The 14,398-nt window shown below is 32.4% G+C and overlaps 1 protein-coding gene across 1 annotated transcript in view; it reads left to right on the top strand.

The window, feature by feature from the left end:
* The window catches only part of LOC127831592 (uncharacterized), an 11,492-nt gene extending 9,631 nt beyond the window's left edge, over nt 1-1,861 (top strand). Inside the window, exons 4-5 of the mRNA XM_052356569.1 lie at nt 207-388; nt 506-1,861. Of these exons, the coding sequence (XP_052212529.1) occupies nt 207-388; nt 506-1,861 (1,538 nt within the window). The remainder of the gene's footprint in view (nt 1-206; nt 389-505) is intronic.
* Nucleotides 1,862-14,398: the final 12,537 nt, after the last annotated feature.

Here is a 14,398-nt window from a genome sequence, read left to right as displayed (position 1 = left end):
CTACTACTACTACTACTTGTTTTGCTACTACTACTACTACTACTACTATTAGTACTACTACTACTACTACTACTACTACTTCTACTACTACAACTACTAGTAGTTCTACTAGTACTATTACAAAGACTACTATTACGACTATAAATAGCTGTGTTTACATGATAAATGGCTTTAAATGCTAATTTTGTTCTACCAATCAATTATAGGGCGTAGCAGACCAGTCGATTGGTCTGAGAAGACAATAATGGTTATAGGAGAAACAGGAACCGGCAAAAGTACGCTTGTTGATGGAATGGTCAATTATATACTTGGGGTCCAATGGAGTGACCTGTATCGATTAACAATTGTGAATCTTGAAGATGAAGAGAATAGTCGAAAACATAACCAGGTAAAATATCGATGTTTCATAAAGGCAGATTACTGGCAATTGTAGTGACGAATTCTAATTTTCCTTTTCATTTGTGCTTGTTGATCGTAATTTGATTGGATTTGTCATTGATTTCAGGCATTGTCACAGACAGAATGGATTACCTGCTACAAAATAAATCACATGGACGGAAGTAGAATTAAGTACACACTTAACATTATTGACACCCCAGGATTCGGGGACACGCGTGGACTGGACAGGGACAATGCAATCGTAGACCAAATCCGCGAGTTATTTACGGAGTCTGGGCCGAAGGGAATATTAACCATAGATGCCGTGTGCTTTCTCATAAAAGCGCCAGACGCTCGTTTGACTCCTATGCAACGTTACATATTCCAATCAATTATGTCATTATTTGGAAAAGATATTGAAAAAAACATATGTTCGATGGTAACATTTGCCGACGGCATTGATCCTCCTGTGTTTGCCGCTCTTGACGAGTCGGGACTACCGTTTGGTAAACGTTTCACGTTCAATAATTCAGGATTGTATGCTAGAAATACAAATATTGATCAGTATAGTTTATCCCCAATGTTCTGGAAAATGGGTATGGCTAGTTTTGAGAATTTCTTTACCCATTTAGATAGCATGCAAAGAAGAAGTCTACGACTTACAGGGGATGTATTAAATGAAAGGAATAGACTGGAAGCTACAATTAAAAACCTCGAACCAAAACTTGATGCTGGCCTGTTGCAAATAGATCAATTGAAGAAAATGATCGAAACATTTGAAGATAATCAGTCTATTATCAAGGCAAACAAAGACTTTACCTACACTACAAAGAAAACGCAACAGAAAAAATCAGAACTTCCAAAAGGTCAGCACGTCACAAATTGTACACCTTGCACGTTTACGTGCCACGTAAATTGTTCTTACCCTGACAACGCACAGAAAAGAAACTGTTGCGCGATGGACCCTAACGGGTACTGCACAATGTGTCCTGACAAGTGTTTTTGGGACAAACACGCGAACACCCCGTATATATTTACATATGAAATCATCGAAGAAACAAAGACGTATTCGGAGATGAAGGAAAAATATGAAAAGGCATCGGGGCAATTACTGACACAGGAACAGCTTCTTGACACGATGCGCCAAGAACTGGAAGATATGGCCGAAACCATTGAAGACATGATGGATGTTGTAATGGAATGTAATCAACGTTTGGCAGACATTGCTCTCCGCCCCAATCCACTTACCATGACGGACCATGTAGACCTTATGATTGAAAATGAGAAAAATACAAAAAAAGAAGGATGGATGGAACGAATTCAATCTCTTCAGAAACTTAAAAAGCGCGCAAATATTTTAGAGCACGTTGATGACTTTTCAAAGAAAGCTAAATCGGTGCGACCTACTAGGAGCAGAGATGAAACCAATGCGACCAAATCGAGAAATGTATTTAGACGTATTAGGGACGTATTTGGAATATAGCAGAATGCACAAGCACGCTTGCGGATTTATGTTGTACATACATGCTATTTGTACATTATTTGTAAATTGAAGAGTGTTATTTTCAAAATGTACCAACACATATTTAAAAATGTGCCTTAACTAGTATTAGACGTTGTGTTGATTGTTAACGTTTGAAAAGCTGAATTTGCGTACTCTTCAAACATCTCTACATTTGTAGGCACTGTATTGGCCCTCATTATTGATGGTGATTATGTGTTGTTCTTACAGTATATTTATCCAATTGCTGGTTTAACATGCTAGCAATAACAACACCATTACGTGATTATGGGTTATTTGCTGATGTTATCTTGTAAGATATTGGTGTTCAAGGTCATAGCACAGTTTTATGAATAGTTTAACTAAAATGATATCCTGTTTTATGTAGTTTTACAACATACAAATAATATGTTTTATAAAAGACACAATGATTTCGATGATCTCTTGCTTTTGTCAAGTGTGATTTTTAATAATAAAAGTTTTTTACAACAGTACAAGAAGCCGCACCGTACCATATATCAACACACAACTTTCATAATCGTAATATCTTTTTCAAATTGCAATTTAAAAGTGTTTAGTTTAATAACATTTTAAAGAGTGTACGTATTTAATTAACATTGTTTGAAATGTTTTTACCGTTAACAAGTTGCTAGGGTTCCATCGTAACTTATGATTGAGCACACTTGCAAATATGTATTGTTCTTGTTCATAGAATTATTGTTGATTGGCATTAATCATATTTTTACTGAAATAATTAAGTATACACTCTTTAAATCCAAACTGTACTTATCAGCATTAATACATTTTGAAGCAATTTAATGATTCATGTATTGAATAATAGGATAAAAAGTATAAAGCAGTTATGGTAATTTGTCTTTTGATCTTGCACATAGCTTATGTACGTAAATAAGCTTAGTAGTTATTTGTGTAACTAGTTTGTATGCATACGACTGAATGTAACATTGTTTTACAATAAGAACAAAATAAAAGACCTAGACGTGCACACTGTTAATAAATTGGAATATATCGATAATTGTTCAACTGAAAATACTGTATACCTATAATGCTAGGTTTGTATTAAATTAACAGGAGGGTATTAAGCGATACTTAGACCAACCTTAACCGCATTTGTATTTATAAATTAACATGGTTTTATGTTAATATATAGCTGTTACAATAGTCATGTTCCTATAGAGGGTATAGCATAAATGCTTAGATCACACTATCAGTCATTTCGCAATCTTTTGCGATAACTGTTCTTGAATATATATGAGCAGCATACAGAGAAAGTCTTCTCGTTATGCTATGATTAAAATAAACTTTTTTTAACATATATGCAGATATAAGTTGCCAAAATACTTTAATCGTAGTACAACGTGTTAAGTTTATCAAAGTCAAGACAAGTTACTTTTTGGTCGAGTCAATTAAGCTTTTTGGCACTTTATCTGACTGAACAAGTGTATTTGCAAGTAGAGTTCGAGCAATCGTAATATCAGAAGAGTTAACACAAATAAACAAAACGACGCCATTGTTCTTATTACAATTTTTTTTCTCGGCAATTCTGAAAAAAAACCCGCATAATCTGGTAACAGTATTTTGCTTGCACGATGTGTTCGCGAGTTATACATTATATAGTATTATGGAAGAAAAACAACGAGAAAACACATTATAGTGTTCTTTGCTCTTAAGTTTTATTTGGAGTTTTACTATTTGTTTCGAATACTTTTGTTTATAAAATCTGTGCAAATAAGTATTGCTTAAACACAACTAAGAGAACAATACAAACAATTTAAGAGACTAATGTAAAAATTAAAAGTTTAATAACGCATTTTGGGATGTAATTGATTAACTGTTATTTATGTTATCATCGTTGAATGTTAGCAGTATACCGTTTTTGTTAATCGTACGAAACATCTTCTTTTGCATACACATGCAGCGTTGTCATTCAATATTGTCTGTATTCTTACAAAGTATTTGTTGCTGCTTTATTTTTTTTTTATAATCTCACTTTAATTTTTATTATACCATGTACAAAATATAAACTTTTTATAGATATAGTTTCTAATTATGACATGTAATCGGTGATATTTATAAATTGTATTTCTGTATATGTTGGGTACAACGTATTTACTCATAAAGCACTAATGTTATAACAAAATAATTGAAAATGGAATACTTTGGTAGAATTATGTTGAAAATTCAGTTGAATATAAGTATTTTGAGAGCGCAAAAAGTATTTATTATGATGTGTTGGTACACTGTTGATATTGATTTTAATAGTATGTGAGTTACATAAATTGTGGGTTTGTAATATGTAAATAGACAACGTTATCCTTGATATTGCGTTAGCTTGCATCATTTCTTGAAATGTGTATGTGTGGTTTAAAAAAAATCATTTATACATAGTTTGTTTTTGAAACAAAGAACATACAACATTTGTCTGATTTAGGAAATAGTCTTTGTAAGTGATTGTATATTTTTGTTTTAAACTCTTTTGTTATAACATATTTACTTTTATATAAATTAACAAAATAACACAAATTATTAATTTTAACAGTATGCTATAGAACATTAATATGACATATTATTATTGATTCATATTGTGTCGTGGTTCTTGTTGAATTATTTGTTCTTTGTGTGAGTGACTTGAATTTAGTATTTTTATTGTTTCAAATACAGAGCATTAGGTATTGACAATAAACAAACCGATGTTTTGGTACAAGTTTAATAAATTTTACCTGTAATCAATTATTGGCTTATGTGCAGCAGAGATGACTATATCATTTATGTGTGTGACGTGTTATTGTTTTAAATAAATAACTAATTGTAAAAATGTAAAAAAAGTAAAAAAAGTAAAAACAAATATTAAAAAATAACAACAAAAAGAAAGAAAGAAACAAACCTTCTCTTAACTGAAAGTGGAGTTTTCTTAGATTCATTTGAGAATAATTTGGTTTTGAAATCTAACAAAAACAATAAAAAATAAAAATTACTGAATTTTGCGGCAGTATGTAAAATATACAAGTAAATGTTCCAAAAGAGAGAAACAAGTTTAATATATATGTTGACTCGATTACACGTTTAAAAATAGTATTTCAGCCATGTGTACATGAAAAGTTGAAACATGTTTAAAGGGGCCTTTTCACAGATTTTGGCATTTTTTAACTTATTCATTAAATGCTTTATATCGATTAATGTAAACATTGGAGCGTAAAAGCTCCAGTAAAAAATCAAGAATAAAATTAAAAAAAGGAAAAGAACATTGCCCGGACCAGGTTTCGAACCAGTGACCCCTGGAGTCCTGCCAGAGTCCTGAAGTAAAAACGCTTTAGCCTACTGAGCTATTCCGCCGAGTACACATTGTTGACGTATTTTATACCTTATATAAACAATCTTCGTAGTTTCACAAAATTTAACGACAAAACAGAACTCTCCAAATTATTCAATCGTTTCGCGTTGCAACGCTTTATAATTTTTAGGTTTTAAAATCGTCAAAAGATGCATATAATGGCTATATTAGACCATGGTAAATGTTCAGTATTACTGTTTCCTCACAAATATCATAACTAAAACGAAAATTTGCGAATCTGAAACAACTTTTTTCAATTTTGTCAATTTACCAAAGCGTGAAAAGATCCCTTTAAAAGGCGAATTGTTTTATGCATTGAAATATTTAATTTTTTCATAAATTTTGTCGGTCATTATGTTTTGAATAATTTCATTATTATGTGTTTATAACTAAGTCAAAAACTATGTAGTCTCACACAGTTTTTCAAACAAATATTGAATTTTCAAGGCACCAATTTAAAATTGTCACGTAACAGACAGATGTATTTGATAATAAAATTTGTCTAGGGCACATTGACATGTTTTTCCAAAGTTTAGACAATACCTATGAGTTAAAAGTAAAAGTATATTGGAGGCAGAATACAATCTTTTTCCCGACGATCAGCCGTGGCGCATCATAACATGTGTATAATTTATGCTAAATACTATTATTCAACATGCATTTTTTGGGGGATTATATTATGTGCCTAGTAAATGTCTCAGTTAATAATCATGCATACGCGGTCTTTTTTTCCAAGCAAAAACAATATAAAATTGTTAGTTATGAGTTCGCAAGTCATTATAGACGCTGTCTTATATTCATCAGACAAAGAATATTAAACGTGCATTCGTTTTGTGTTTGAAACTTTACCTTGTATATACAAGACATATTTCAATCATTCATTTGTTGCAAATTGTCAAATGAATAAATGTTGTAAATCATGCATTTTAAGTCATTGTTATATTCTTTTGCTTAGAGAAAGTAATTTTTTATACAATATAATAATATATTTTTTGTTATGCTTCATGTATTGCAAGTACTATCGTTTTACATGATACTAATATTAACGTTAGATTGGGATTGTTATTTTGTTCTTATTTGTTTGTGCTTATAACAATATTTGAAATTTAAGAAAATGGTTTAGATGTGTATGTACTTATATGTATTTTATATAAATTTATAATTTATAACCTATGTAATCTATATTTGATTCGAAATGCATATACTGTTTTTATGCTCACCCAAAATTTTTTGGGGGAGCATAAAGTCGTCGCTTCGTCTGTCCGTGCGTGTGTCCGTCAGTGTGTCCGTCCGTCCGTGCACAATTTTTGTTCGGGCTATTTCTCAGCAATTAATGACCGGAATTCAATTAAACTTAATGGGAAGCTTCACTACTAAAAGGAGATGTGCATATTATCAGCCAGTTCTGGTGGGATGATTTTTCACAGAGTTATGGCCCTTTGAAATTTTCCATTAACTGTACATATAGTGCAATTCTTGTCCGGGCTTTTTCTTAGCAACTAATAACTGGAATTCAATGAAACTTTATGGGAAGCTTCACTACCAAGAGGAGATGTGCATATTGTCAGTCGGTTCTCGTAGGAAGATTTTTCACAGAGTTATGGCCCTTTGAAATTTTCCATTGTACATATAGTGCAATTCTTGTACAAGCTATTTTTCAGCAACTTATTACGGGAATTCAATGAAAATTTATGGGAAGCTTTACTACCAAGAGGAGTTGTGCATATTATCAGCCGGTTATGGTCGGATGATTTTTCACAGAGTTATGGCCTTTTGAAATTTTCTATAAACTGTACATATAGTGCAATTCTTGTCCGGGCTATTTCTCCCCAACTACTGACTGGAGTTCAATGAAACTTTATGGGAAGCTTAACTACCTTGAGGAGATGCGCATGTTATTTGTGGGTTCTGGTTAGATGATTTATTAAGAGAGTTATGGCCCTTTGAAATTTTTAAGTTGCTGAACCATCCATCGTATTATTTTGTCCAAAGTTATGCCTCTCAAGACGTTTCCTTTTATCTGAATATATAGTGCAATATTGTGCTAAAACACCTTTGGGGAGCATCACCCGTCTCCGATGGTTTCTTGCTTTTCATTGGTTGAAAATGAAAAAAAAATGCAAAATGGGTAAATAATTTAGGGAGCAGTGGTCCAATGGTAGGACGCTGGCTTAGGAATCGAGAGGTCCCGGGTTCGAATCCCGCCCTGACCACTGTAATTTCCTTGAGCAAGAAATTATCCCACATCTGCTCCTCTCCACCCAGGTGTATAAATGGGTACCTGTGATCTGGGAAAAAAATGTAAATCGCCTTTGAACGTACATCTCGAGTATAAAAAGGGCTCTATATAACTGTGTTAAAAAAATAAAATAAAAAAAATATGGGTAATAATACATTATTGAAAAGGTAAATTGTGGTTTCTTCTTTATTGGTGAGTAATTGGAAGTCAATTGTAATTAATTGCAAAATTTTGAACCATTTATTTCATATGTAATTTTTAAATTGTGGACATTGTTGACTAGTACAGTCAATTTGGAAGTGAAATATTCGTAGTGAAATGTAATCAATTTTGTTATACAAACAACACTGTTGAATTCTGGAATAACTTGAAACTATTATAAAGAAAAAAAAAACTACGAGAAAAAGTTTGCTTCATCTGGATTCAAATCCTTGACAGCAAAATCTTACTAACGATGAAACATGTAAATTTATTTTTGGATTCCATCAAGAAAGATTTGTTTAACACTTTCCCCTCTTGTTGGGTATTTTTAAGTTTATTGGTTTATAATTGTTATGAAAAAAATTAGCATATATGACATTTGTTTGTACAAAATCTGATCGATTAAGATTAAGTAATTTTACTTATCAATGTTTAAGATAGAATTGTTCTATAAGTTTATAGTTTTATTGTTTTTATCATCGTGCGTGTTATCATTGCGTTCGTGCTTTTTGTGTATTTACCTTTATTTTGTTAATTATATAATTGAAAACTCTAATTTAAATTAGTTTGAATGCTTATCAATGAAATCGTCAATGTATAGGCTACGTTCCTTGACAAACACATTCTGCTGATAATATAGCATTATGTACTAGCGGAAACTTGTTTAATATAAGTGATTTAAGACGATTCGAATCTAAAATGTCGACAACGCCTTTAAAACAATTGTTTTAATATTTCCTGCAAAAACATTCAACAAAATATGCTTGTTCTTTACTCGTCGTTCATTCTTCGTTGCTGCCGATGTAGATTTTTCCTAATTGTCATTATTTTTTGTACATTTTGTTGAGCTTTTTCACACAGCCTAGTGCATGAATTAAAATTTTTAGTAGTTACACATTTTGTTATACAATTTTAATTTACAATTTTCCAATATTTCAATATGAAGTTTAAAAACATTTAAAATAAAGTTTTATTTTAAGATCTTCCACACTGATTTGTGTGTAATGAAATGTATTGCATAGTTCTATACGCACATACTGCATTTTGTGTAATGAAATATATTGCATAGTTTTATACGCACATCTGGTGATTGGGATCTTATTATGCGCATAATGAAACTAAAAAAGTATTGAATTGTATGTTTTTGTTCATTCCTGACAAAGATAATTCTGCTGATCATGCACTCACGCGACATGTTTGTTCCTAGAGATTATACACGTAGCCGTTAAATAAAAAAAAACACGTGACATTTAGTTTAGTTATGTAATTTAGCCGTCCTATAACAAATCCGCCTAAGTGAAAAAGGTTTGATTAATTTATTTATACGATTAATATATATATATATATATATATATATATATATATATATATATATATATATATATATATATATATATATATATATATATATATATATATATGTATATATATATATATGCGAAACATTCTCAAAACATAACGTACAATCTAACACATAATGTGCACACTCGTATATAGTATTGTAGCGATAATTGATTTAACCCGACATTACGATTTATAAAATGTATATAAAATGTAAGTATTTCAGCCTAAAATATATTTAACCATCTTCAATTAAAAGCTTTAATTGATATTTCGGAAGTCGACAATCATATAGTTCATCAGTTAAGTCAAATTTTTAATCTTTGAAGACAGTTGTCTGTTTATAAACAATATACAAGTAAGTGTTAAAATGGGGTACACATACGTTCTAATCGTGTTTTGAAATCCAAATTTCATTAAAAATTCTGCAACATGCAATAAATAATAAATCATGGGTTATCTTTAAAAGACGTTGTATAAGTGTAAATTTGTGTAATCCTGGAATCCTGGACTTGAAATAAAATTTAAACAACTTCATGTACAGTTGCTGTGTTACTTGGTAAAACAAGTTTACAACCGATCGCCACATTAATGTAAGACGTACTTGTATGAAGATTGATAAAAGCTGGCGAACATTAATTAACCGTACCCCGACATGTACGCATCAAGATATTAAATGACTATTGTATTGCTGTTCACGAACTAATCCGATAATCATGATAGGACACGATTTAAATATGCACGAAAGGTTGTATAGTATCTGGCAAATAATGTCGAGCCTTTTGTACGTTTGTATTGTGAAGTACGATAAGGCTTATGCGCACATTTGTTTGCAATAACAGATCTCTAGATGAAGACAAATTGTTTTTCAAGTGTAGTATGAATAGGTTTACGACAACCCGTTCGTTGAATATATACTTAACTACTAAATTAGTATATGGTAAATGCATTGGTTGATATTCTGATTATGATACTAGACTCATCTTCAATCGATTTTGACATTTACCTCCCGATCAATGGGATATAAGTCGTCCTTTTGCATTCGACGAAGTATGCAGCCACTGGCGTTTTGGTTTATTTCCCTCTACTTGGTGGATAGGAGAAAGCGTGGGATTAATTTTTTGCCCTGAGCGGGATTCGAACCAAGGACTTTCCGATTCCTAGATCAGCATCCTACCACTAGATCACGGTCCCAGTAACAGTTTAATCAATCATTCTGTTTCAGGAAAGAAGTCCATATGTGCCATTGGTTAAATAATAAAACAATATACACGTTAAGAACAAATGTAAAGGAAAAAAAGGTAATGTGAGACTTGTCAATGCTTTTAATTATTCGTAATTCATTCGGGAGCGTATTATGAGCACTTAATTGAGTGGTATAGTGGTTAAAATAGTATTACCGTTCATGGTATGATAAGTGGTTATATAGGAGCAACGTCAATGGTTATTGGTTAGATGGTAATAGGGTTTGCGATAAGTGGTCTTATAATAAAAACGCCCTTAATGGTTAGTGGCTAACATTATTACCGTTGAAATAACGTAAACGTAAATGAACATTAATTAAAATACTACCAACGGTACGGTAAAGAATATTGTTAAACATAGTGAAGAAAACATCGTAAATCGCTTAGTAAAAACGTCCATGGCTATTGTTTCACATCGTATGAACGTCAATGTTTAATGGAGTGTAACCCTTACACGGCCATGGTAAGAAGCGTGCGGTACCACAGTACCCATGACATTAGATTGAAAGTTTGACTGGAAACAAGAAAGGACTGACAACGGCAACAATGCGCATACAGCCATGACAAATGAGATAAAAATAGTTCAATTTAAGAAGCACATCAAAACACCTGAAGAAAAGGAAACATTAAGGCCCTTACAGGATCGCCAATTGATTTATCGATATACAATCTTCCAAAAGCTGTAGGGTATCTTCAACGTCCCAGGAGCAGGAACTTCCTTTTGAGAAGAATAGTTCCTGTCCTGAGGAAATGGAAGAACAATTGGCCACTCCTTAGCTAACGATACATAAGCGTTGTAAAATGCAGCTGCAAGACCACGGATGAGTAAGCGGTAGTTCCTGGAGAAAGAGAACATCATAGCACAAGTCGGTTTCAAACGATACATGAGCAGCGAAGACAAGTAATCGCACTATACCCAGGTAATTCAAGACACTGTCAATGTCTATACTGCTACCCTTGTTGTCGTTTTAGTAATACAAATACCCTTTGCCTAGAAATGGAATGACGGCCCCTTGTGGAAATTGACCAAAACAACAACACTTCACTCAGTATAAGAGCCAACAGACTTACTCTATGATCAACTGCGACAAACACCCGCTTGAGTATGACGACCGCTGCCCAGGTCAATTTGATGACCCATAAGACTATCAAGGGTGCCGTGTCTAAGTTATGCTGGAAAACACTCCGCTCAAGTTTTAGTCCCAGTAATCTTACTTTAAAGTCACGTTCGACAAAGAACGACATGGACAAGATAGATAACACAGAGAGTAAAGCCAAGGACGTAACAAAACGAGCATCAAGACGTTGTTTTACGGAACAATAACACCACACCCGGAGCACGGATTCGCTTTCTGGACGCAGAGCCAGTGTACATCATAACATTTGTCATATCAAATCCAATAACATATTTTAGATCTCCCATACAAACACCAAGTTCTGGTTCCCATGAAACGGACTCTATATCGTTTAAATGAGCCCGAGGCTTTAGATGCAATCGAGTTTAAATAAATAGGTTTAAACAAAAAGTTATTGATAGAGCACGGGAAGTCCCCCAGTACATTAAAATAAAGCCCAAAGTAAAGTAAAGTAATGTCCTCAGAGGTCTCCTGGTAACCTCGAAGTTGGAAGACTGAAAGGTCTTGATTTGTCCGAGAGAGAAATACCTCTCTCCGCTGCCCGCGGCCTCTTCATCGTACTAAAAATAATTCAAATCCCCGGAAAAAAATACACAGAAATGTATCACTATGTATGTATACAACATTCATCAAGATCTTCAATACAAGAAGCACAGTGACGCTAGCACAGTAACTTGACAATGGTTAGTTGTTTAACATATTACCCGCGTCAATGGTTAGTATGTAACACAGTTAACATGGGAATGCTTAGTGGTATACATATTACCAACGTCACTGGTTAATATGTACAGTAGTTTCAAATACAATTGCTAAATGATTAGTGGTTAATATAGCACCTACTTCAAACGTCAGAGTTGCTATGATAACGACACAAAGAAAATGATAATAAAAACTATTAATTTTTGAATAATCAATAGCTCTTAAAGAAACACGCTTTGTCGTCACAACTTTAATAACTGATTATGTTGTTTGTTATTCCAGTGTTGGCTATATAAGTTCTACTAGAAAACATATGTTATGAAGGATAACTCAGTGTTTGCTTTTTGCATATTAACCTGTTATATAAACACACTAAACGAATCCTTATACCGTTACATGCATACTCATGTGGTTTTGGTGTTTGAAATAGTAAAATTTGATCAAACGTGAAATGTATTGATGATACGAGACATCCGTATAAGATCCAGTAGGGACGATATGTAGTTGACACACATATTAACGAATATGGTCTTAAGTTAAAGAAAATCATTCATTGTATATTAACTGCCAAACCTGAACATTGTTATGTACCTGAGAAAATAATGGAAAGCTGTCTTCTTAACCGTTATTTGGCTGGTTGGATGACACGCAAACAAATACTATTTTTCAGTGAACGTTTTGCGATGTTGTCGATGATACAAGATGCCGAGAAAAGTTTTTAAAGAGGCAACACGTATTAAAATTACACCAACCCTTTAACTGTTAAAGCAGGCTTATGGACTCGGGTTAAATCGGATATTATCGACCTTATTTAAAGCGTATCGAATTCTCTCAGTTTATTTTGCAATGAGGAAAATGTCAAAAAGCCATTAACTATATCGTGCATTTTGCAATAGCGTGTGACATTGTCGTGATAAAGGTATTATTTAGGAATTGAATCTTTATTGTATATGATCGACATAATGTTTTGTTTTATCTCCTAAATATCTACCAATTCAAACAATGCAAATGTTTGCATTAGAAGTATAAGATATTGTAAAATGTATAATATTACGCCTTTTTGTTAACTATAGTAAACGTTTGTTTGCTTATTTGTTCCACTCATCATGTATTCGGAGGAAATACAGATTTAATATATACCATAATGATATTGCGAAATCAACAACCATTGTAACGGTATTGTGCTTCCTTTAGAAATATAAGCATTTACACGCAATTGTTTTATGCGTTAAGGGGACGCAACCTGTTCACTCCTTTTCAAAACCAACATCAATAATTTACCTCGCTTTTTAGAAACGAAAGTAACATTGTATATGCCTTATCTATAATGGAGTCAAAAGTCGGAACAAAAAGTTTATATATGTTAAGACGAATTGGAGCATTGATTACAGTTAATTTTTATAAAAATAATAGTCACTTTTATGAAGGTTCTGATAAAAATAATTGTCATAAAAGTGATGTAAATGCAGGTGCCGAAGTCAATAGAAAAACAAAACATTAACATGTGTAATAATGAGCATAACTCTAAAATACTAAAGAATAAGTTTTGTTATTTGTATTCTGGACCCCGTATTAGTCTCTGCATTTTCCAATAAATACTAATATAGTAACGCGCTAAAAATGACAAAAAAGATTAACTTGCCATCTCCGAAGACAAAATAAAGATTTCATTTAGTAATTCATTACAATCAATTTTATACTAATATGGGATTGCTCCGCAAAAGAATTAAAACCAAGGAGAGAATGTCGCTATATTTGTATATAAAATTGTGTTTAAATTCCACCAATTATAATGAAAATATGATCCAAATATGAAAATAAACGATGTAAATAACTAGTTGATACGGAGGAGACTTATTGTCGGACTCCGTTAACTAGGCTTTTTTTCTTAAAAAAAACATCACTCATTATTAAAAGGTTGTCATTTTTGTACTCTTCACTGCCTCGCAATGTTCTGTAGCAATTTATGAGGTTGTATTTAAATATCTTTTACAAGATAAGTATTGATGCAAAGCATCAAAGGGCGTCGGGACAGTGTAAAAGGCACTTAATGAAGTTACATGGAACGATTTTTTTCTACTGTAAATATTAATATATTGGCCGATTATTTTAAACAAAATAGAAAAAAGATACTGGTATAACCATTATCTATGATGTTGTGTTATAACTCCCAAATAACCATTATCTATGATTTTGTGTTGTAACCCCCAAATATTTCATAGTTCAGTTTATTTACATTGGTTTACTTTTTTTACTGGCATCCGTGTGCAGTTTTCATTAATGGAACAGAACTGTGTAGGTTTAAAAAAA

The sequence above is a fragment of the Dreissena polymorpha genome, chromosome 5 (genome assembly GCF_020536995.1).
Source record: "Dreissena polymorpha isolate Duluth1 chromosome 5, UMN_Dpol_1.0, whole genome shotgun sequence".
In the NCBI taxonomy this organism is placed as follows: domain Eukaryota; kingdom Metazoa; phylum Mollusca; class Bivalvia; order Myida; family Dreissenidae; genus Dreissena; species Dreissena polymorpha.
This window is presented reverse-complemented; position numbering and strand designations above follow the sequence as displayed.